The 25,366-nt window shown below is 36.9% G+C and overlaps 1 protein-coding gene across 1 annotated transcript in view; it reads right to left on the minus strand.

Annotated features, from left to right (window-relative positions):
* The window catches only part of COL12A1 (collagen, type XII, alpha 1), an 88,819-nt gene that overhangs the window by 12,578 nt on the left and 50,875 nt on the right, over positions 1–25,366 (minus strand). The window contains exons 41-58 of the mRNA XM_009697683.1: positions 24,984–25,058; positions 24,297–24,436; positions 22,185–22,308; positions 21,838–21,981; positions 19,420–19,584; positions 18,509–18,547; positions 18,276–18,414; positions 15,986–16,128; positions 15,496–15,605; positions 10,179–10,328; positions 8,928–9,005; positions 8,236–8,322; positions 7,312–7,365; positions 6,687–6,782; positions 4,724–4,777; positions 3,182–3,235; positions 1,878–1,931; positions 1,288–1,359 (exon numbers count right to left, since the gene is read on the minus strand). Of these exons, the coding sequence (XP_009695985.1) occupies positions 1,288–1,359; positions 1,878–1,931; positions 3,182–3,235; positions 4,724–4,777; positions 6,687–6,782; positions 7,312–7,365; positions 8,236–8,322; positions 8,928–9,005; positions 10,179–10,328; positions 15,496–15,605; positions 15,986–16,128; positions 18,276–18,414; positions 18,509–18,547; positions 19,420–19,584; positions 21,838–21,981; positions 22,185–22,308; positions 24,297–24,436; positions 24,984–25,058 (1,778 nt within the window). The remainder of the gene's footprint in view (positions 1–1,287; positions 1,360–1,877; positions 1,932–3,181; positions 3,236–4,723; positions 4,778–6,686; positions 6,783–7,311; positions 7,366–8,235; positions 8,323–8,927; positions 9,006–10,178; positions 10,329–15,495; positions 15,606–15,985; positions 16,129–18,275; positions 18,415–18,508; positions 18,548–19,419; positions 19,585–21,837; positions 21,982–22,184; positions 22,309–24,296; positions 24,437–24,983; positions 25,059–25,366) is intronic.

Raw genomic sequence — 25,366 nt, forward strand, 5'->3', positions numbered from 1 at the left:
AACTAAGAAATGGTAAATATGATGCACGGTGTCCCATTACAAGAAAGTGCAATAGCTGGAAAAAAAAAATATTTCTAACTGAAAGGAACTCTTAAGAATAGAGTTTAGAGGAACTTACACGTAGTGCTTGGACAGGAGTTGACTGCCTTGCTTTGCAAAAACACTGAAACTGGGGTTGTAGCCAAATTTCCTTCTATGAACGTTATTTACCTGCAGAAAAAAAATGAACTGGGTCAGCTATCCAGTGTCCCAGGTGAAGGAAAACTTGGATATACCTGGTAGTTTGAAGCTTACTTGTGAACAAACCACAGCACCTTCTGCCCCGGCTATGTCTATCAAGCATCTGACCTGGCAGGAATATCACATTAGCAATGTATGTCTAAAGGCAGGAAAGCTTCAGTGCTTTCCTAAGACGCTCAATGTCCTCTACTGCAAGGACAAATGGGATTTATAGGCTGGCAAATGCAGACTGAATTCAACACGTGTATGAGAAAATGAGCCAGCTTCCAGGTGCTCCTGGGAATTTCCACTTCATAACCATCAAGCTGCCCAGTCTACTACATATTCTTCCAAATTATCCAGCTGTCGTATACACAATGACATTGAAGTGGGACGGAAAATTCTGGCTGATTGTCAGACATTAAGTACAAGTAATGAATGACTTCTCATTTCAATTGCCGTCTCCACTCCTGACTCAAGCGTAACTTCTCAGAGATCCTAAAATGAATCAATTCAAATTTTGCCTGAAACTGCTGGTGAGAGGCAGCACCTCCTGCTCTTTCTCTCTATTCTGGATGCACCTTAAAGGTTTGAATAGAACCCACAGAAACCACCCCCAAATAATTTTGAAATCATATTGTAAAAAGCACAAAACGTTTGCAAAACAGAAGTGATTATGTAATATTATCAAAGATTGTCCGTTTTCAGCAGTGTACCATGTTTTTACTATACACACACATCCACAAATATAAGGACTTTCCAGTCATTTTGCTGACCTAGTTCTTCATGCTTATGCAGTGTAGGAATATATGTCTTGGCACATAACACTCTACGATCTTTTTAGTGGAAACCAGAGACCACAATTTCCAGTCCCAACTATTAAACTCAGCAAAATGGCACACTGCAAAAATAAAATTCTTTGAAAAAAAGACTTGCGGTCTTAGGACAGCTCCACTGTATTAACCACTGTCATAAGTACAAGACCAGTATTTAAAGCAAGGAGAAGTCTCATATTCATCAACGGACTGTAATTTTACATTTGATACTGTAAGAGTATCATCATCTTACTGGTGTTCCACGATCTCCTGGTTTCCCTGGTTTTCCACTTGGGCCAGCAACTCCTGGAACTCCTGGGGCACCCTACAGCAGAAGACATGTAAAGTGAATTGTGGAAATCCACAACGGCCTAAGTGCTAGTAAGAAATGTGTTACTGTATTGAGTACAAAGCAATATTTAAAACAGTTCCTATCAGGTTTTTTTTTTCTGTTAGGTACATATCAGGCTAGAAAAACTTCCCTCTGGAAAAAAATAGTTTGTTTCTTCATGGAAATGTGTCCTTTTACATAACACCACAGTTTAACAGGCATTTCTGAATCTAAAGATGCAAAGAGCGTCTGTATGGTTTTGGTATCGCTTTTAATGACAGATTCCTAAAGCAGGGCAAGATAGTTCGGCCTTCTAACTTCATTTCGCAGGTCTGTGAACACATGCTTTATGCAGCTGTCTCCTCACCTTTTACTGAGAATTTCCCAGATCCATTTAGGATATTAAACAAAGGATCCATTTCATATTTGACAGAAACTGAAAATGTCAATGTGGGTCTCTCTTGGCTCAAGTTTCTTATTTCAGAGTATATCAAAGACAAAATTATATTTACCCCTGGTCCTGGTGGGCCTCTGGGACCTGTGGGACCATCTTTTCCTGTGAAACCCTATTCAAAAACAAAAGCATGATTAGAGATTAATTTAAGATTGTAGCCTGATTAAAATGGCCTTTAAGATTATGTAATTGCAATACTCCTGATTACTACTAGCACGTATTTTAAAACTTATCCACAATATAATTTATAAAAATAACTATCACGACTAATGCTGGAGAAGGCTATGGAACAATGAGCTTCAGCCAATTTAGAAGATGTTCAGCTGCTGTAGATTAATTGAAGATGGAATGAGTCTCTCAACAATTTTAAGAAAAGGAATCATCATTCTATCCCAGAGGAGCAAGATCTCACTTTTTGCTGTTCTCTCACTCACAGATTAGCTGGAAAACCTGAGGTTTCTACTTAAATGAAGAACAACCTCCCTCTCAGATACTTCCCCTGCAAGAGAAGATGCTGAGAAATCCCATTTCAATAACCTAACATAGCATTCACTGATGGTCCGTGGCCCACTAATGACCCACCAATCCAATGGTATGTTCTTTGGCAACTGGCTGTCACATGGTGGTCTGTTTTCATCTCTGGCTATCAACTCCCACTAAAGGGTAACTATAAATGCATATATCAGCTACTAATTTTGGCTGTAAAGGTAAGTCATTGCTTCAATAAACTTAAAGGTCATATGCCACTGTGAAGACAAAAAAGATTTGCTTAGTTGAGCCCAAATTAGAAGAAAGGGATTGCAACAACTTCACAATGAAATACCTGTGTGCATGCCCTTCGTTATGAAGACATTTCAGAATTCCCCCATCCAAAGAAAAGTTCTTAGCTCCAGATAGTCAAAGGTTAAGGAGCAAACTTGACCTTCACAGTACGAATGGCACAGACAGATTCTATATGGATATGACACCTCCCAGACATTGAGACAAGCAGCTTCAAAGTGATCCCCTGCAGCAGCAACAGTGGGTGGAAGACAGCAGGGCTGAGTACCCCAGCAGAGCCCTGCTCAGCGGACATACTGCTGTACGGGTGCAGGCATCTGAGAAGTTAGTCAGAAGAGTGAGCAGTACAATTTTTACAGAACTTATTTGACTACCCTATGGCAATCTAGGGAGGTTTTCACCACTACGTTTTTCTAGTCCTTCCGCTTTTACCTCTCCAGGTTGGATACTGGTAAAAGGATTCCTTTTGAAAAAGCATTTGAAAATAGAAAGATATGATAAAGAAGGGAAAACAAAAACACACACACACATCCCTCACCACATTACTTGGTCTTTTCAGAAGATAAACTGAGGAAACCTTACCCTTTCTCCTGGAGGTCCCATTGGGCCAGGTGGACCAGGTAAGCCTGGGGTTCCCTAGAGGGAAAAGGAATGATAAACTGTATCTGTGACAGAACAAACATCACTGCTATGCTAATCATCCCAGTATATATGCACACATTTAAATATTTATCTGTCTTCAATGTTGCTCTTTGGCACTTACAAAAATAAATCAAACCTTTAGGAGAAACCGTTTATTTCATATACATGATACAAGAGTCTCCACCCTCACTCTACTTTTTACTTCCGTTTCCTTAACAGTCCATAAGTCAACTTCAAAAACAATTTTCATATCTGTTTTATGGGAACAGTACTATCCGGTTTATTGCCTTTACAAGCATGAGTTACAGATGTCAGCTAATCCTTTAACACCAGGTGCTAAAGCCTAGCTGCAGGCATCAATCAGAGTGTATCTAAAGAAACAAAAATTAGACTCTTCCTTTAGTATTCTTTTCCTCCTATTGTCCTATTTTTTACTTTCTGCTGCTTTATTGTGCACATTCTAAATTCTCTGTTTCTGTTCCTTGTAGCTTCTGGGTAGAGAATAAATCCTAAAATTAAACAGGCAGGCTTTATTAGAGGACATTCAGGAATAATTTCATTCATCACTCTGTAGGATCAGTACCACTGTTGTAGAAACTGGATATTGAATAGCCTTGTATCATGTTGTCATGTTCTTCCCCCTTTTTTGTCTAATTTCATCGTACACTAACATGTAGTATCGCTTTCTACAGGACATTACTACTCCCTAAATGTATATTACTCAGGGTTATAAGGACTAATAAAACAGGTAAAGAATACAAGGCCCTTGGTCCATGACTGACCTTATCTGATATATCAAACTAAATCCACAACACCATTTAAGGATCTCCCATATAGTCTTTATATCCCTGGTGAAATCAAGGACAATATAGTAACCAAGGAATATTAGTTGTGTCACCACATGTGCAGATCAATGACCTTAGATTATCCAAATATGGCTGATTATCCAAAAAACACCTTATTTTTTCTCTTCAAAACCTAATCCTACTTTACAGTATAGAAACGTGCAAGTAAGTGAAATTTAATATTACTTTCTTCTTTCAGAAAGCATACAATTAATGTCCCAAAGCCGTTTGACTTCCAAAAGTAGAAAGTAATTAGACAACATTGCTGAAGAGGGGTTCAGCAAAGGTTCTGCAACCTTTATTTCAGGAAGACATTTAAATGCAGGTGGTCAGAAGTTGAGAGACCTTCCTGAGGAGTTATCAGTGTACTTTTCCTAATCCAATGGTCTGTTCCTGTGCATTCACAACCGTCTAGATAGACATTTGGCTTGACTCAGTACAGCTCTTCTTTCACTCTTGCAGTTTTGAGTGAAATATATATTTCCTATATTTCAAATTCCTAAGCGTAAGATAATTATGTTTCCAAAACTACTGCTTAGGAAAGTATGAGAAGAGCTCATGACTCCTAGTGATGTCAAAGCCAACCTGCACCAGGAATAGTCTAAAATGACATTATCTTGTCTAAGCATCAACTTACCGATCGCCCTGGTAGTCCAGGCTGGCCAGCATCACCTTTCATTCCTTGACGACCCTATAATTTTCATAAATGATTGTCAGAGATTCTGAATTACAGAATAGTTCAGTAACATAATTAATTTGTGTAAATGGACACAAAATATTTCTTGCAAGATAACTAAACTAAGGAATCCGTAAGCCAATTATGTATTATGGAATAAATCAAGTGATATATATATCTCTTAACTGAAGCAGTACTGATTGTCTCACAAACATCTGCAAATGCAGGATGACTGGCTGACATATTAAAAACATAGACAAGCAGACATTTGAAGGGGGCACATATTTTGATAAGGAAGTGACACGGACTTTTCAGTAAGAGAGACTGATATCATAAGCAGGAAAGCAGGGAAGGGTTACATGTTTGCTCCCAACCTCCCTTATCTTTCTCAACTGGTAAATGGAGCTGTCTACATGCACAAAAGGTAAAAGCTCAGTCTTTTTAAAGTATCACTCTTTTTCTCCACCCCATGGTCTAAAAGGCATTACAGACTTCCAAAACACAAACTGTAGGAGCATATCAAGAAACAATGTATTGCCTTTCACAACTGGCTTGCATGCCACTTCCACTACAGCCCTGTAGTACAAATGCACAGTCTAAACCCCAATGAGCTAAATCCGACAATACAATATTTATTTTCCACAGTGGCTTGCGTGATAATCCAGCATTAATAACTGTTGATGACACACAAATATTCAAACCATTTGTAAACATAGCCTGCCAATGTGAATTGCAATTGATATGAAAAATGAAATTACATGACTCCAAAGTGATGCTCTAACTCATTGTTAACTAATGAGAAGTTCCACTGATGTTGGTATTTTCATTCTTTGAAGGTTTTCAAACTGAATGTGGCAAATAAATGTATTTATTGTATTCCACATGTAAAAGGAATGTGTTTGGCCTTTCTTGCTGTTTGGCACCTCTAGGTCATCTTGATGAAGATTTTCCTCCAGGTATACAACAAAAAACTGAAAAGCATCTACACTGGTTAACAAAATCTTTCTGCTTTGTCCTTGCAAAACAGAAGGTGTACTTATTGTCTATCTTAAATCACATTTTGTTTTCCATTTCCGAAATTACATTACAGATTGAGAAGCTAACCTTGTTTCAAATGCAAAATGAGACAGCATGCAATCAGATGCCAATTCTATTTTTTCTTTCCATAAACTTTATATTTTAACCAAAGACTTCATATAAAAAGCTCCTGATTATATTAAAATTCAAGCTAATCCCAAACAGGAAACATCAAAATTATATTCCTGCTTTTGGGGTGATTACTTATTAAAATATCGCAAAAGAAGTCTTAATATATTCAGAATGTAGGTAAAAGGTTACCTACGCCATCTGCTATAAAAAACAGAATATGGTGAAACTTCATCAGTGTCAACAGAGTTTCTCCGGCTTTGAAGGCATGTACATGAAGTCAGAAGTAGCCTCCTGAGCATGCTGTTGCCATGAAAGCCTCCTAGGAATGAAGGGCTGGTTTTGTATGCCTAGATCTAGGAACCCATTGCCTTTCTGAAGTTTCAGCTACTGATTTAATATCAGAAAACAGAAGTTGGACATGTAAATCTGTGAGAAAGTCTTCAGAGTAGTTGATAGTTTTGAGTCCTAGAACTTGAAGGCCTCGCAACTCTACAGAAAAGCTGTAAGACTGAAAACGGAGTAGCACAATGTACATTACAATGCTTAGACTCTGTCCCTTCATAGGCATCCCATAAGCACTCGTAACATTCTGGTAGAAAATGCTATTGTATTGAAAGGGACTTGTTTCAGAAAGAGACTTGTTTCATAATACTACTATGTTTCAGGGAAAAATGGATGTTAGGGGAAAGCTGCTACCCTCTTTCCCAGACCACCATCCCCATGGACAGCTCTGACTCCACGCACATTGCCACCTGCACTCAGAATGGCCACTCACCGGTTCACCTGGGATTGACAGCCCGTTGGGGCCCTGCGGACCTGGGGGACCTTGAGGGCCAGGAGGACCCGTCTCGCCACGAGGACCAGGTGGCCCCTTAAAGCAGAAAATTAAAACAAGACTGTAAATGAAAATCCCTTCTTAGATCTTTAACAGCAAAATCCTCTGGGTTAAACACTGAAGGGAACTCAGAAGCCTGGAGACACATTTAATCCTTCAGAACAACTGTGGAAACAGTTATTCAAGTAGCATAACCTTTCATAAGCTGTTCTCTGATTCACGTTGGTGGTCTCAGGCCAATACATGCCTTCTGCCACTGTTAATTAGAAGTATAGCTGTCTCCTCTGTACAGAAGAAAGGACAACAATGCTGCAGAGTGTTTATTAATAACCTGATGCATGTACTCTAGTTTCCTGGTGTGCAATCAGTGCTTTTGAGGCTACATATATTCATAGGCTGTGTATATATAGTCTCAAATAGGTACACTGCACATAAATAACATATAGGCATATTTCCAAGTAAATTTTTAATCTTCATTCTTAGCTCAGCATAGAACTAAGCATACAAATTTTCATACAAGTAAGCATGTAGCAACATTATAGATGCATTCCAGCAATATACTTACAGATGATCCAGTCAAACCCCTTTCACCTCTGGGACCTTTAGCGCCTGGGCCACCCTAAATTGAATATTTGGAAAGAAAATGTATTTCATATAGGGAAAGCAAGGGTACATAATACTGGTGTGTGTTATGAATCCTCTTTATCAAACTCTTATGTGAAAGCCCAAAGTTTTGAAGTATATAGATCACACTGCTAAAAAGTGTACTAGAATAAAAGATGCATCAGAAACTTGGGCAAACCACAGCAGCTTCAGCCTTGCCAATTCAGCTCATGAAAAATTATTGTCATTTTTGTCTCTGCAGATATAAACTTCTTCAATTTATATTCATCAAAATCTCTGGATACCTCTCTAGTAGACTGCCAGACATCTTAACTGGGCTTCAGATTCCTCATGCAGTATTTTTGACAGCTTCAAAGTAGAAGGACTACTGGGCTGAGTATAAGTCCCTTATATTCAAAGCAATTTGTAGGAGCATATCCATTCTATAGATTACTATCTCTCCACGTAAAGAAAGAGTAACTAATTTATTTTCCTGACAGAGTAAAGAATCTTTTCTTGGAGTAAAATCCTGACTTTGTATTTAGGAAAAATATTTGCACAGTGCATTAAAAATACCTTGCACATGAAGTGCAAGACAGCTGAGATTGGGCCAGATTCTTTCACCCTATCAAAAAATGAGTAGCTATTCACAGCGATCACATTGGAAATCTGGGGAAAGGATTATTATATAAACAAGTAGAGGTGGCAGGAGCTGCCCAGCTGTGTTTCAAACTAAGATGAAAAGGGAGCACGTTATCATGGTATTATGGACGCATTCATAGAAACTTTCTCTCTGACCCGTGTTTCACAAAACCACAGATCAACACAAAACTACTTCCATAAACTTAAAAATCAGAAAATCTCTCTATTGTGAATAGTTCCTTACGGCTGGTCCAGGGGGTCCTGGAGGTCCCACGCTGTCTTGGGTACAGGTACAAGCATTTGGAAGAGCTGGGCATTTTGCTTCATCTCTCTGAAAATACAATCACAACTATTACTGTCCTTTTAAAGAAAAGTACTTAGTGGCAGTGTACTTTTCTAAAACAGTAACAGCAAGATTCTCTATTATCCTGTTTTCAAGTACAAGTATCACAACTAAATAGTGGTTTCCAAATGTTTTTACAGGACATTTCATGTTTTTAGCAAATTTTGTCTGTGAGCTATACAAGACATTATCAACAAAGGCACAGGCAAAATCAGAGTCATGTGCAACCTCTGTTGTTCTAATATTTATATCCATTAGGCAATCAGCTTGTACTGACAAAGAATATACTAGTTAACTTTGAATGCCTATTGAAGAACAGATTAAATGAAAACATAATATAGCTTAAATATCACTGAAATACAAAATATAACTGACATTTTTCCCACCATTCCTAAGGGACTTAATTCTAGCACATTACAATCTTTCTCCCTCAGACTCAAAACTTTGAAATGCAGTGTTGTTCACTGGCTGTTCCAACAACTGTGGTTTACATGTGTTGTCAGTATGAGGTATAATAACAGGCTAATATTGGTATTTTTAAATTCACTATTAGTAACGATTTTCTGAGTAGCCTCTGGTTCGTTTATACTTACCATAGAAGGAAGATCACAGCATCTGTCTCTGCTAGTCCAAACTGGACTGCATACAATGTCAAAATTCTGGATTTCTAACTGTAAAAGAAAGGAGGACTCTTGAAAGATACTAGAGATGTTATTTATGAAATCTAGCGGCATTATCATTAAAAGTTACTCCTCAAACAATTTATTTCTAATGTAGTTAACATCATTCAGACTTTCATTTCTCTTTTTGACACTGAAGAAAAATGTTTTTAAAATAATAAAAAATTTTAAACCAAGCCTACGTAAGGCTACAAGAACTTCAAGCACTGATGCTTGCTCTTGTTCTGGGGCAAATGGTAACCAAATAAAAATGACTCAAGAAATATTTTGTAATACTTAATGAATAATACTGATGAACTTCTACATTGGCTGAGTGCCTCTGCACTTCAACATGAGATCTGGCTGAAAGACTTTTAGACCAGCTCTAAAGACTGCAGTTCTTGCGTCCTATATTAATTCAGACTCATGTATGAAACTCCAGTGACATTAGCGATGAAAATTTGTGCAGAAAGGCTGAAGTGGGGACTGTAGGTAGACTGTACAGTAAAAGCAGCTTCCTCTCTTTTTTTCACTCTAAGCGCTATGATCCTGTAGTTTGATACACATAGAACCAAACATGTGCTGGTGAGCAACAAGAATCCTATTCAGAGGTTATGGTTTGCACACATGGGACAGATTGCAGACTTAAATCTTCTAATACGAAGCCCAGGTAACAGCACTGATTACATATTAAGTATACTTAATCCATGAACATAATTGATGTGCCCTTCATAGCATCAGCCACTTTTTCATGATAGGTTTATACATCATAAAGCCAGTGTGTATTACTCTGATCATCCAGTACAAGACAGACCATAGGACTTGCCAGAATTAAAACCTGTTCTTTAAAGAATGTCTTTTAGGAAAACAAAACAATTTTAATTTGAAGATTTCCAATGTCAGAGAACCCACAGTAAATGGTTTCAATGGCTAACTGCTCTCATTGTTAAAAGAAAAACATTTCCGCTCTTGTTTGAATTTACCTGACTGCAACTTTCAGCTATTAGATTTTTGTCCTTGCAATTCTGCTAGAATTAGAAGCTTAAGTATACTGGGTCTTGCAGTACAGACATTTGAAAGCTTTGGGTGCAATACCAGTTTCTTAGCAATCCTTAGTCTCGAATCACGTTCCTCAGAAAATTTCAAGGGCTTGCATTAATGAATGGATTAATGATTATTGCTTACTGTTGCTGATCTCCGGTCGCCTTTCAGAAGCTTCCCAAGTATTTCATAGCCATCAGTTGTGATGTTGCCAGCCTCCTTAATTGGTTTTTCTAGTATTTCACTGCAGTCAATGTAAATCTTAACATTTGATGAAGTTACAACAATATGGACCTGAAAAAAAATTTATCATAATATTTAGAAAAGGCACATAGGCATATTTACTTTAATACTTCAACAGTATTTCACTGTTTAGGTAATACTGTTTTAAATTTTCTTCCTAGCAATCCTGCTTTTTTTTCAACTGGTGGAGAAATTCAAAGTCAAGGAAAGTCTATGACATTAGTAACCTCTTTAAAAATATGTTGAAGGTCAATAAGATGAATACACAAGCACAGCTAAGTACTATGTAATGGTTGAAATACAACGATCTATTTAAAAAAGCTTGCCTGAAAATTGCTTTAAGATGGCATAAAAGCAAAAAATAAAAATAATTTTTGAGAGGAAGTGAATATAAACTCTTCTTGTCCTCTTCTGACGGCTGGGACCACACAAGAGGTTTATGAGTCTGTGACTGCCCACTGGTTAACAGACTCTGTAGTTCAGGGAGTAGATTGTTTCGGATCCAAAGAGCCAGGGTTCAGTTTCCACAGATGACTCAACCAGAGACATTAGTTACATTGAGACACAGGAAGTGAGCAGAGACGCCTGCCCAGAAAAAGGGAAAATAATGGAAGATGCAAGACAGAAATTTCCATGAGAGAAATTTGGCTACAAAAACATATGCTAAAATAAGGGGAAACAGGGTAGAAGAGGAAGAGATTAATTATTGGAGATAAGGGAAACTTAGGAGGGAGAAAAGAAAGACTGTAACAAAGGGAGAGTACGTTTACCAGGAGAAGAGAATGAAGTGTTTGGGGAAAACATAGTAAACCTTAAATAGAAGAACAAATAAAATTGAAGCAAAGGTTACTACTTCAAAAATTTATAGTACGCATGGCAAATGTTATGCAAGTGAATTTCCTACATTTCTATGAAAACAGAAGACATTCAGGAGTCTCCTAGAAAGAAACAAGGGTCTCACAAGCCAGTAAATCTAATTAGTGGTTGATGGAAGAACATCTTAAGGCAACAGAAAGGTTTCAGTGGCTTCATACACCTTATATACTGCATATATTTTACATACAACGTTATAACACCTATGTAATTGTTAAAATATCTACATAGTAAGATCAGGAGTAAAGAATACTTGCGGTATGTATTTATGTTTTAAAGCTTCTGTTATCACAGTACATAACCCTTCAGAAACATACTGCTATTTGATGACTGCTAAAAAAAATCGGCATAAAGTTGAAACAGAGATTCCCTTAAATGTCCTGAGTCAACAAGTGCCTGAACAATCTCCTGAGAATTTGTTCTTTTTTCCCATATTAAATATTTTCCCATGTGGAGTTGTCTCCAAGGCATCAGCATAGCTTATCTAAAACTCTTTAAATACTACGTGCTTATGCTTTATATAATTGGAATTAAGACTTCTGAAACTGCCCTTATTTCTTGTCATCTGAAATTCAGTTGGCATCACAGTTTAATTCTCAGTGTCTTGTATACAAGTGGTCTTTTTAATTATCATTCCCAACATTGTTCATTGACCAAATAAAAAAGTAACGGAAAGATAACTGAGTGCGTCCAAAGTACACTTCGGTATTATACACAAAACTTTCCACAAAATAAAATAAGCACCATGCCAAAACTTTAAATTCACTATCATTTATACATCATATACCCAGTTACTTGATTATCTGACTAAACTTTACAGGTTAACTAATGCATCAAACAGTTTAAACTCATCATAAGTGTAATTTACTAATTCTGAAATTACCTAACATGCAAGTCATTGTACTGGAATGTTAAGTATTTGTCACGATTTAAATAAAGTAAATGACATCTGCATAGCAAACATACATTACTGCATTTTCATTTGCACACAAAACAATTAGGAGAGGTGAATCTACATCAGAATGCTGAATGAGACCATCAACTTGAAAATGCTCAAACGGCAATGATGGCTGAGCATCGCCTATCCATCCAAAGAAACAGCGATCCCAGGAATCAAAAACTAGCAGAGCAGCCCCAAGTCGCTGACTCAGTTGGTTAACTGCTGATTTAACGCCAGCTCTGAATTCCAGCCTGAATCTCACGGCCCAGGCATAAACCTAGTAAAACTAGGCATCTAGTGTTTACAGTAAATAAAACATCTCTGTATTGAATCCTGCTACATTTTGTTTTTCTGTCAACAAAATGTTAACAGAAACATTCTCTTCAATTTCTAACACACCAACATACAGCATCACTTCTGACCATTTCCGGTGCCAGAAGGCACTGAGGTTTTAAGAAAGCAAACATACTTTAATCTTTTTCTGGATCCCTTCTAAGATAAAGCTTAATGGTGTTCTGATCTACTGCTAAATGAACCACATCAATAAGCTAAGCAAACTATTATCCCATATGTGCATCAGCAAAAAGACATACACTCATTATCAAATTTCCTGTGGCTCACTACTGTAAAACTGCAATCTAAAAGGAAGTCTAGCATGGTAAGAGCAAGAAAGTAGAAGTCATCTGTCTCTCCAAAACATTCAGTTATAAATTTAATGACTGTCTCAGTCAGGATTTTTCCTATGGGACTTGCCAGATTCAACAGCTTTCACCATAGCTATGCTACACAAAGTATTCAAGTATGCCAAAGTAAATTTCCCTGCACAGTTAGGTGTAGTTAACTGCGCTTCACTGAATGAGCCAGTAAGTCATCGAATGAAAACCACAAAAATGTTTGATATTTTGGAAAACACCTTCTTGCATTCTAAAGATTTGTCATTTCTTTGAAACTGGATGGTAGCAGAAATTGCAAAAGTATCTTTTGAAATGTGTTAATCTTACTTTTCTTTCTTCACCCAGCTGAAACTACTGCTATCCTTTATTAGGAGCTAATCAACATGGCTGATACATAAGGCTTTCCCAGCACGTGAGCTGGAGAATCCCATGATGCTATGATTAACAACCTGACTCATACAGCAATCTCAGTAATCATCCTGGAGAGAATCCAGAGGAGTCAGCTCAGTTACATGGTGAAAAATCCCAAATACAGCTCTTTAAATCAAGGCTACTCCAGTCACTTTAAATACTATCAAAATCTGAACTTTTGATTCTTTTCTGGGAAAACAAGGAAGGGGAGTGAGACACGGCACTAAATAACTGATGCATTTTTCCTTAAGAAATAGTCTCATAAGCAAGAATTCATAGTTTCAGACCTTTAAGATAATTTGCAAATGGCTGTTACTCCTGTACATCTTAGGATTGCTTTCTGTTCATATGTATACGTGTACTTAACTATTAAAATAATACAAAACTCTGGATTTTTATTTACGCTGTAATTGTTTTTCACCAGTGTAATAAACAGTTAGACATAACTGTCAGTATTGCTGGGGTTGCAGATTGTTCCCCATTTGCTCTGATAAATGAGCAGAGCTCCAACAGTAAGCGCTGGCAGATAATTCTGCTCAGCTCTACCACATTCAGGGGAACTACAAGGGAAAATGTGACTCTGAACGTCAATGAAATTAGCAACAGACACCTAAAACAGACTGCTGGCAGTACAGCATGTAGAGAGCTTCACACCACTGACCTGAAGAAGGAAAGCCTCAGCTCTCACACTAAAATCAGGCTTGCTACATGCTGTTCTTTGTCTTAACAGTACTTCTTGGTGATAAGATGACTCAGCTTTTACACCAAAACAATATCTATCCTAACCTTTACTGACAGTTTTTCTCACTCCAGTAGATTAATACATTTCCTTAAAATTCAGTTGTCCTACTAAGCTATCAAAAAAAAAAAAAAAAGGGGGGGGGAAAAAGCCAAATGCCAACGACAAAATAGAGGCCGTCTAATGCAGGCGTGATCCAAGCCTACTCATCAGTACCACTTATAAAGTCAATGACATAAACATATCTTCATACATGCAAAAATAAATAGCCATTAAATAAATTATAAAACAAGAATAACTGAATATAACACCACAACAGCTTAGGAAATTATCCTCTGTCAAATTCTGAGGAAACCAATAGTTTTTATAGTACTGTGTAATTTTCATAGCCATCCGTATTTTAAATAGATGAAGTCACAAAACATTATAATGCTGGCACCAGCTATCTTTCCCTGCTTTCAGCCTAGCAGAGCTAGGTTGACAGTGTGGCTTCCAATATCAGCAAGTTGACAGAGGCAACCTCTTATCAGTATCCTCAAAGGAATGCTGGTAATAACTAGCCACGCAGGAGAGGGTATCATAAAGAAAACAAATGTTATACTCTAGCCACATTTAGTCATCAGAAGAAAACTAAACTAAACAGAAGGGAGATAAATGAAAACATGAGAATGTGTATTTCAGCTGACCAAAAATGTTGCAATTGCAACTCACTTTCTTGCCCTAAACATATATACTTAACACAGCAAGAAAATATTTTTTAAATTGTGGCTTAGACATAGACATAGCCTAAGTCAAACACTTCCTGATCACTACAGGTAAGGAAGAATGGTAGGAACAAGTTTTCATAGTTTGGTGCACAAAATTAGAAAAGCAAGCACAAAACTATCACAATTGAAGGCAGTTGCAGTAACATGTAGGGATTTCACTAGCCATTTTGACGTGAGTTTCATTCTAAATTGCAAACAGATTATACGTTCTTTTATGGGCTCTCTCTCATTATTTTTGATTCTTCAGTTAACATTACTTTGGCATATTTTAGGTCCAGTGAATTTAAACCAAAAATATACCCATACACATACATGCATACAAAATATATACATATACATGTATTACATTTGTTAAACATATGAATCTTATTCAATTCACTTCCCAAAATCGGTCCCCTGCCTTTATCTGTAAGTTAATAGCTACTTACTTTCTGTGGTTGTATCTTCCTCTTCTCTGAATGACTTCAAATCATTACACCCCCTCCAATCTTTGCTCACCACAACTTCCTTTCCTTTTTTTCCCAGCTTATCTTTTATTCTTCCTCTTTCATGTGCCAGGAATCAGGCTATGATGTCTTGTTCAGATATATCCCTCCACTTACACAATCTTGAAAAATTCTTGACATATCTCTTACATGGGTTCAAAGAAGAGCCATAACTTCAGAGATCTTGTTTTACATGATCTGCAAGTCCCTGTGTCAACTTACAGTACTATACAAAGACTGGACATAACTCACAGTGACTTCTGCTTGCTTGTCTTTTGTTTCAAAGAACAGCACTACAGAAAGAAACTTTCATAATTTCAATCCTTTACCTTATGGAAGCTTCCATAAAAGATTTTCTTTACTTCATCATTATCAAAAGTTACAGTTTGAACCTCTCCCCTTGTATCCTTGTTAAAGAATGATAGCACTTTGCTGGCAGCTGCAATAAATGAAAATAATACATTTCATATGTACTACTGAAACCACCATCCTAAGATACACTTATAGATAAAATGTAGTATATTACTCAATTGTGTAAACACAGGTTATAGATGGTTTTACTGACCCATAAGTACATAGATGTATTTTCTTTTGGTTTTAGAGGTAATACAAAAGTTGAAATGTAGCTTAGATGAATTATTCTTAGTTAAAAAATAATTAGTGTACAAAGTAAAAAAAAAAAAAAACACTCTTAAAAGCTAAAAATATAGAATCTTTTTATCATGTAGGAATGTTTTGAGTTTGGAAATATTTGGGAAGAATGCATGCAAAGTAATGTAACATATAAAATCTCTATGCAACAAGCATTATCATCCTTACGATCAAGCACAACTCCAACTTGTGGTTTGTAATCTCTGTCGGTAATCTGCCAAATTGCAAAAGGCTCATTGGGGGATTCAGGCAGAAGACGGAATAACAGAATTATAGTGTATGCCTGTGGCAATCCCTCTGGGTGAACCTCCCTGTTAAGACAATATGAAGACATTTTTTCATATGGAAACACATGAGGAAAATAAGATCTTTATCATTTGCTCTTTTTCAAAGAAAACACGAGAGTAACAGGGAAACCATAGTGTTTAATGGAACTGAGCATTTTAACTACTCTCTCAAATAGAAAAGAATTTTGTGATAAAATACACTGTGTGATTTGTTAAGATGAACTCACAGCCTGTCTTCAGCTGGTCCAGGCACCATGGTTATGGAGGAAGCCAGAATACGACCAAGAACTCTTGGAGATGTATTCTTGTGGCAAGATTCTGTATAAACTACACATATTTAAAATTCCTTGATGATAAGTACAGAAAAAAGGACTGCAACTTTATTCTTTTCTCATCTGGCCTGTTTTAGACAGGCAACAGAAAACAGCACTTAACTATTACTGCCCTTCAGGTACAAATACAGTGAGGGAGATATTTCATGTATTTTCTGCAAATGGTGATGTATTTGGGCTTCATTTCATTCATCAGTGGCCGAGGTTTAGATTTGTGACGTTCAGACTGCTAGACATCAAAAAAGCAGAAAGCCAAAAGGAAATAAAAGCATGCATTAAATGGCCTCCAGCATTTTCTGAAGGGGAAGGGAGGGAATGCAGGAAGGGAACTGTAAGAAAGGAGGTAGCTTCTGCTTCTCCCTAACCGTTATAATGGAACTGAGAAGGGGATTTGGCCTCATGAACATAAACATAGAAACCTTAAAATGAAGAGAGGAGCTGCTCTGTATTTTAGGCAAAGCTTATGTACCCATACAATTATGGACACTGCAATATTAGCCGTATCACTAAGTCAACAACACCACAGAGCACAGTGCAAGAATGAAAATATTAAAGTAGATATAGCAATACTATTTATAACTTGGATACCAAGTTATTTCAGATATGGAAACAACTATGCCACCAGGATCGGGATGCTTTTCTTGCTTTGCTGACTCAGTCTAAAGTGAGTTTCATCTTCTGGCTTCTCTAGAAAAGTAAGTGCCCAGAATACTCTGGCAAGTCTACTCCACCTTTTACAGCAGACAACAGACTACATATCACAACATTCTAAAAAAATGAAATAAATAGGAAGTCTGTCTTTTTATTGTCTTTTTACCATCTTATCCTACTAAATGCAAGTTTATCTTAACGTAAGAGAGTTGCAAAACTGGGATTATCTGTACTTCCCTAGATCTTAAAAATCCAGGCTGTCAGAGATCTATCACCCTCATAGCTATAACGGCACATCAATGAACTCAAAAAGTCCTCAAGTCCTCTGCTTTTAAAGTTGTAAGCTGAGAAGGCTGGCAAAAAGAAATTATTTCTTCACACACTTCAGCTCCTGTGCCTGTGATCTGATCTTTACCCAGTCTGGCAGGATTGCAGAAGATTCCAAAGGCTTGTATGAAAAGAAGATTAAATTTCCTTAATTTAATAGGAATAATGGGCTACTTTTAGGCATCTCCTCTGATTCAGAATGACTTTTTTTTGAAACTTACTTAAATAGATGGGAGAGGAACAAATATAAAAAGAAAAAGAGAGAGGTACTGTTCCCCTCTTAGTAAAACTAACTGCTAACTAAGTCTTTTTGGGTTTTGTGAAAAAATGTTGGCAAGAACAACCATATATTTACCTTCCATAACCAAGCTCTAAGACCACAGGCCCTTGAAAACTCCATTCCAAATATGGCAACTCAAGTAGAGGTGAAACTACCCTAAGTCAATGTGTCAATGTGCTGTGTGCTGCAGTATGAATGATGCCTCTGCAAAAAGTGGTGCTTATCCCTCTGTATTGAGATCATTTCTCTCTGGCAATATAGAGCTCATCATATCAAGGACGCCGTTGTTCAACTGCCTAAGGACAAACTGTGGATTACATGCAACTCAAATGGCTAAGAAGCATAATCTCAAAAAGAACAATAAGCAACTGGATTAATAGTGAACAGATCACAACAGAAGAAATAGATTAGCATTTAATGGGAACAAGGATAGATGTTCTTTGGAGTATATTTCTTGGGGCTCAGTAAAAAGAATATCAAATAAATGCATCTTCCATAAGATACTAATGCTATCATCTATAAACTCCATTAATCCTTCCTCACCTGCTTGCCCTAAATATGAGTCTTTCAGGTTTACTTACCGTATTGGCTGGCTGACAAAGGCATTTTTGTGTAGTCTATATGCTACATAGCTTGGGAAAGAGCCTGATTCCAGTGATACGCCTTGTACAGAAGCAAAATGTTTCTCTGTTAGATTATATGATTCCAGCATCTTGAAACCTTTAAATCCAGAGAGAAGAATAGAAAATAAAAACACTGTAAAGCTGTAAAAGACACAAATGAATCTATGCCAAACTATTAGACAGTTACTTACCAGGTGAAGTGTATCCCTCCAAGTAAATAAGAGGACAAGCTAAAAGACATGAAACAACATAAAATTCAAAACTATAAAACCTAACAGGATATGAACATATATATACTTCAGAAAATTTTATTACCAAAAAGTCTGTGCTATTATTATCAGCCAACTTTTGTTACATTTGTTATACTGTGTTCTGCCCTGTGGTAGATGAACTGTTAAAATTTTTACTCATTACTTTTAGTAGGATATTTCTACCATGACAAATTGTATGGAACAACAAAGGAACCCCCCAAATATTTTAAAAGTCTAATTCATAAGAAGAAAGGAGCACAATGACACAGTCTTTCCATGAATACTTAAGGCATGAGTCAGGCTGCATAATAGCTGTCAGATTCACAAGGAAAAAGTGCAGATTTATACGGCTTCTCAGGAGCCAGCAGACGAGGCAGTTAGGGAGTACACAGTTGCACATGACAGGCCTGAGAATTTCTCATTTTTGCCATAGAAGGACTTCACTTGAGTAAACAGCTGAACTTTATTTAGATAATTTTGAAACAGCATCACACACTATAGCTGTACCTCTTTAGCACCCCTAGACCGGTGGTAAATAAGAGACTTCTTGTGCCCCCCAGTTCACATTAGGCATCATTTTACTTCTTAAAGAGAATTAGTTCTCACTGACTGTTAGTCTCTTTCCGTTATACCAGTACTTTTGAATTGTGAGACAAGATTACATAAAATATAATATCTACTTCAAAAATTTAAAAAGTAACTTGCTCCCTTAAACTATGTCCAGTTATTATGAAACCTAACTTTCATATATGAACATTTCTTTTGATGTACCTTAAATTGGACAGCAACTGTAGCAGTATATAAGCAAATGTATTAACTTGGGAAAAGGGAAAATGATGTCTTTTACTCACTTGAGGTAGCTGTCTCACACACAAAGGTGACGAGGTTATCTTGAATCTTTTCAAACGCATCAAAGTCATCAACAATAAATACATGACGCTCACTGGGCTTGCTGGCAATCTTGGCCAGCTCATTGTAATCTACATCAGCCACACCAACCACAAACACACTGAAGCCTGTAAAAATAACACTTGTTACTTGAAATGTAGTAAACATACATTACCATTTTTCAGGTCAATATTTCACAAATCATCTCTATCATTGATTTCTCAGGCTCTACCTAGTCTTTTATCTGGCCTTCATTATGAGCATACATTCTGGACATAATTTCACACTATCAGAGCTCAGGAGGGATTAAACTGATATATGCATCTTTCTTTTAAAACCTTCTCCTCCTTCCTTCATTGGTTTTTGTTGGGCATTATCCATTCTCACACGACCTTGGATACATAGTCCCCTCACTCTTTCATACAAAATGTACAGTCCTTTGAACTCTACAGTATACTAAATCTGTTCTGTGTCCAGAATCTCTGTGCAGACTGTTAGTTACCCAGTTCTCTATCTGTTGTCATCTCCTGCATTTCAGATTTCTCAGGTTCACTTTCTTAGGGTGGTATTCACCTCACCAATTTTTACTTTCCAAGTTAGCAACAAGTCTAAGCTAGTTGTCTAGTCTTCCTCTATAACCAACAGACAATGGGCAGATTCAGAATGCCATTTGTCTCACCTCCCTAAGATCCTAACTTCAAGATAGAAGAAGCCACGGTCTGTAGATGCCTATCTGCTGCTATCTTCACTAGCCATAAAAGGACCCCACATGATGACCTTAGAATAGACATTTAGTTGTTAGATGGCTTAAGTCAAATGAGAAGAACTCAGATCCTAGAATTTAATCATATCACCAGGTGTAATGGCGTAATCTCCTTCTTTGTCAGGGTGATTTTCCTCTTCAAATCCTTAAATTAGTGTCTCATTGCCTTCTACGTCAAGTTTTTGTTTCCTGCTATCTTCTAGCCTTTACAGAGTTCTCTCTCTAACTCATTTCTTCCTTTCCTTTCTCCCACCTAAGCTTCCATGCGATAATTTGACCTCTTTTTGCCATACCAGAAAACAAGGAAGAAAAAAAAGTCACTGCACAAGTCAACATTATATAGAAAAAAATCTCCCACAAAATTTCATTGCCAAGAAAGTGCACAGACATTGGAAATACCGGTCAGAGGCTGAAAGCAGAATTTACATTTATTGCAAATGATAAAGCTATCTTTATTTATATTTTTAATTTTTAAAAAAGAAGATAATTATTCCTCTGTAGCCAATTCTGGCGAAGCTTTGTCCAGAAATTCTGGTCTAGCTTTAAGCACAATGTTTAAGAAACCAAAGCAAGTAGACAGGAGAGCAAAAATGATAAAAGGTTTGGAAAACATGATCAACAGGAAGTTGAAGGAAATGGGTTTGTTTAGTCTAGAAAAGAGAAGACAGAAAGAGGAAATGACAGCAGGCTTCAAATATGAAGGCCCATTACAGTGGACAGTGATCAACTTCTTTCCTGGTTAACTAGGTAAATGAAAAGAAGACCATAGTTTCTTTAGCCTGAAGAAACAATTAGGTGAAATGTGAGGCAAAGTTTTCCAACTATTAGGGTAGTTAAGCACCAAAGCAGATTATCCAGGGAGACTGTAGAGAAATTTTATGAATAGAGTAGCCAAACATCTTTAGAAATCATCTAGACAGAGCTGATTCATTCAGATCGCGGAGACAGAGAAGATGGCCACTTGTGGTTTACATGCCAGTGATTTCCGTAAGGAAATACAACATCTCCTTACTCAAGGAACAGGACTCCAGGTGGTTCATGCTCTGAAATGCAAAACTGCTGGGTGCAGGGACAGGAATAGATTATTAGACTCACACAAGCCACATTTAGCAAATCAGAAGAGGAAGTGCAATGCTTCTCATCTCAAAAGGCAATGAAGTGATGAGTCAGTTCAGACCCAGCTCCACCAAAAGTAGTTACTTTCACTGGAGATCCACTGGTTTATACTGGGTAAAACATAAAGCTTAAAAAGCCAGGCTCATTACATCAAAAGCACTAGAAAGGAATACGCTTGACAATGATCCCTGAGGTCCACACAGCAAGGAGAGAAAGAAGTAAACAAAAGTCATGTCTATGAAATGATATGCATGAGGAATTACTTGAAAGCCTTGGGAAGCCACATCCTTCCCCAGAGAGAAGGCTAGAGAAAGAAAAAGTCAGTCTGGCCCAGAGAGTCTAAATTCTTTAAATAGATTTGAGTTTTTCCCCAAATACTCAGAATATGGTTCTAAGTCCATAAATGATGAGTAAAGGATTCCCAGATAATTGCAGCACCGCTTATAATTGCATTGCTTGACACAGAAGGAAATTAAACAGCCAGGTCCCATGAACTGCTTACCAGAGTGCTGTATGACCGTTGCTGCTTTCCTCACCTCATCCTGAGACCGACCATCTGTGACAACAACAAGTACCTTGGGAACACCTCGTCTCATGCCACTCTCCCAAGTTAAAACCTTTTCTTTGATAAATGTTAGGGCTTTGCCTGCAGAATGCACAATGAACAAGGAGTCAGACATATTATCCACAAGAGAAGAAATCCTTTACTTTACTTTGAAAGGGCAAGAGCCACACAGCTAAAACAGAAGAACATTAAAACCTAACTCTTCAGTCATATAATATTAGGATAATGAGGCAGTTTCTGAAAATATTTTATCTTAAAGAAATATAATTACTGCTCAGAATTACCTGTCCTTGTGTTTCCTCCTCTATACTGAATATTCTGAAGAGCTCCCAGGGCCTGAGCCTTGTCATCAAATGTATTCAGTTTAAATTCAGATTTTGCCTCATCACTGTACTGCACGAACGAAACCTGAAATGGAATATATCACAGTGTTCAGTTTCACACCTCCACGTTCAGACCAACTCTCTCCATTGAAATATGTATTGTGGTATATTAGTAAGCATTAAATAATTGAAAAATCTTTTTCATATATGTATGATTATGCACACACACACATATTTACATACACAGATATCTTTACAGCAACGTGCACACACCACTTCTTTCTTTCTTTCTTTCATGTATGAAATGTAATGTGACCGTAAATACATATGATTAAATTATTGCCATTACTATGATGCAGTATATATAGTGCCTATTCTCTGCTTCTGAGCAGATGTACAGTATCTACAAAACTTCTTCCATATTTTTTTAGGAAATACAAAAAGAATTTGTCAATAGAATGTCAATAAAGTTGGATATATAGAAAATTGTGTACTCTCTTGCCTTAAATACTGGAATACAATCACTGCATGTTCTGAAATCATCTTTATCTATTATACATATATATTTCATTTTGCTCCTTTTAATATTCCGTAAAATTGCAATATTATAGTATACTAATTTGATGCTGAATAGACATCTCTTTGTATGTATATATTCACATTTATTGAAGTAAATTCCCCTTTTTAAGTGATTCATATCCAATTCAAAACCTGAGATTGTTGCAAGTATCTCAAGAGGTATGGGACTTAAATATTTCACTAAACATTAGCATTTACATGTCTCTGTCACCTATATTAGGTCTTCTCTATCTCTAGGTCAAGGACCCACATATATTTGCAGGAAAAAAAGTATTATAAACCAAAGAAATGGAAAGGAAAACTACCTGGTATAGATTAGAGCTAAGAAGGATAAAGCATGTCTGAGACAAAGCGAAGTATGAGGAGTATCTTTTCCTTAAAAATGTCTAGAGAGTTCCAGATAGGGAATCAAAGACCTGAAAATATGCCTAGAAGATGAAAGGCAGTTCATGAGCAATGTAAATACTTTTTATAGTTACTGGGGAAAATCACTCCCACAATCTGCCACAAAAAAAAACCACCTTCAGCCTTCTAACCAAGGAAAATGCATTGCACCTGCAGGTCATTGCAATGCTGCAGAAATACCTTGTAAGAAACTCTCTCACATCTCATCTCATTCACTTCACTTAGTGAAAGAGAAATGGTTATGGGGACCTAGGCAGTGATCTCATCCAGCTTCCCATAAGCAGAAGAAAACCAGTAATGGTGCAAGGCTTACAGTAAGAAGCCTGACAGGAAACGTCTTTGCATAACTATGATCAGCCCAGAAATCCTGAAAGTCTATTCCTCCTTAGCTACTACTGTTTCACTCTGTAAAGATGCATTAATTCATTAAGAGGACTAACTTTTCACCTTTTCATACGTTCACTATGCCCACTGTGGAGTGGACCCACGTTATCTATCTTTAGGATGAGATGAAGAGACTTCTGCAAGTGCCTCTCTCAAACGGATTCTGACTACTTACTGCAGTGGGATTCCAGGCACCTCGACAAGACAAGGCTAATGACAAGCTAGCAAGACTCTACATGCACAAAACTCTTTTCTTGCACTGAGAAATTAAAACGTAACCCTCACTCAACAGTCAAGCCATCCCCAAAACAGATTTCTGATATGACACAGACAAAACCTAGCATGTAACAACTAGGCAGTGTGCTCGTTGATGTGCTGTACAAATAAACAAAAATATAAAATTAAACATACATTGACCATACATCACTCCAGTTTCTGTGCCTGCAGGATTTCCACACACTACACATTTTGTCTTTCAGAATAGTAACCTCTCAGCATAGACTGAATTCCCTTTGTAGTTACAAAATGACCAATCTATTTCATAAATAATTATACATGCACACACGTACACATGCGTTATACAACAATCTAACACAAAAAAATGGCAACATTCTGAAAGAAAGGAAAAATTAGATGTAACTTTAGTAATTCAGCTTCATCTTCAGTTTCTCTCCAAAATGTACCGAAAGGAAATAACAAACCTACCTGGATTCCAGCAGGATTAATCAAGTCAAAGGCTCCTACTGTATTAAAAACAAATTTCACTACTTTGTTGAAGTTATCATCACCAATACTCCAGGAAGCATCAGTCAAGAATACTATGTCTGCTTTGGCACCTCTGCATACTGAAAGACCAAGAAAAGGAACACTTTAAAAACATCAATCACATCACTGTGAAATAAAGAGCATTGCTTCAAAATTTGAAAATTCAAGAATGACAAACATTCAGCAAATTTCTATTACCAGTCAATCTGGCAGATGGTTAATGCTCAACACAAAAACATTTACTAAAAATTTTCAAAGTAAAGTTCAAAAAATGAGGAAGAGCTCAAGAATCAAATTTAAATGTTCTACTTTTTTTTTTTTTTTTTTTTTTTTCTGAGTAGCTACCATAAAACATAAATTATCTGCTGAGGGCAGACAGACTCACAGACTTGTTGCAGAGCTATAGAATATCATGAATTATTTCCCCAAATGTATGCACCTTGCTGTTCTAAACCAGGAAATGTTGAAGCCTAGTAAAGCTCAAGAGCAAATGGATGGCATTAGGAAACTGATCTCAAACTTCATTTCCCTAAAATGCTGTGCTAGTTTTAAATCTATTTAAATTTAAACTCTGAAGCAGTGCAACAACTACATAAAAATACTGAATAATTCGACAAATAAACATACCATCCCGAGCTGGAGGAATCGTGGGTGGTGGAGGAGGTGTAGGTGGTGGAGTTGGTGCCTCTGTAGGTTTGAGGACTAAAATGAAATAAAATTTTTTTTACTTCATTCAAGGAAAAACTCTAGATTATGTAATTTATTACTACATTGAAAGTTTCTGATCTTTTTGCACTAATCTAAACAATATATAATTGGCAAGGAAAAATTTCTTGTGTTACAAGCATAATGAGATTATAGCTACTGCTCAAACAAAGGTACATGATTTCATTATAACAGGAACACTTTTACATGAGTTGAGTAACACTGCAGTCTGATAATGTACCCGTTTTTCATCCAAGTGCTAGGAAATACTTGGTTTGAAGAACAGTATAAGAATTTCTCTTTCC

The sequence above is a fragment of the Cariama cristata genome, unplaced genomic scaffold, assembly GCF_000690535.1.
Source record: "Cariama cristata isolate BGI_N322 unplaced genomic scaffold, ASM69053v1 scaffold423, whole genome shotgun sequence".
NCBI lineage: Eukaryota > Metazoa > Chordata > Aves > Cariamiformes > Cariamidae > Cariama > Cariama cristata.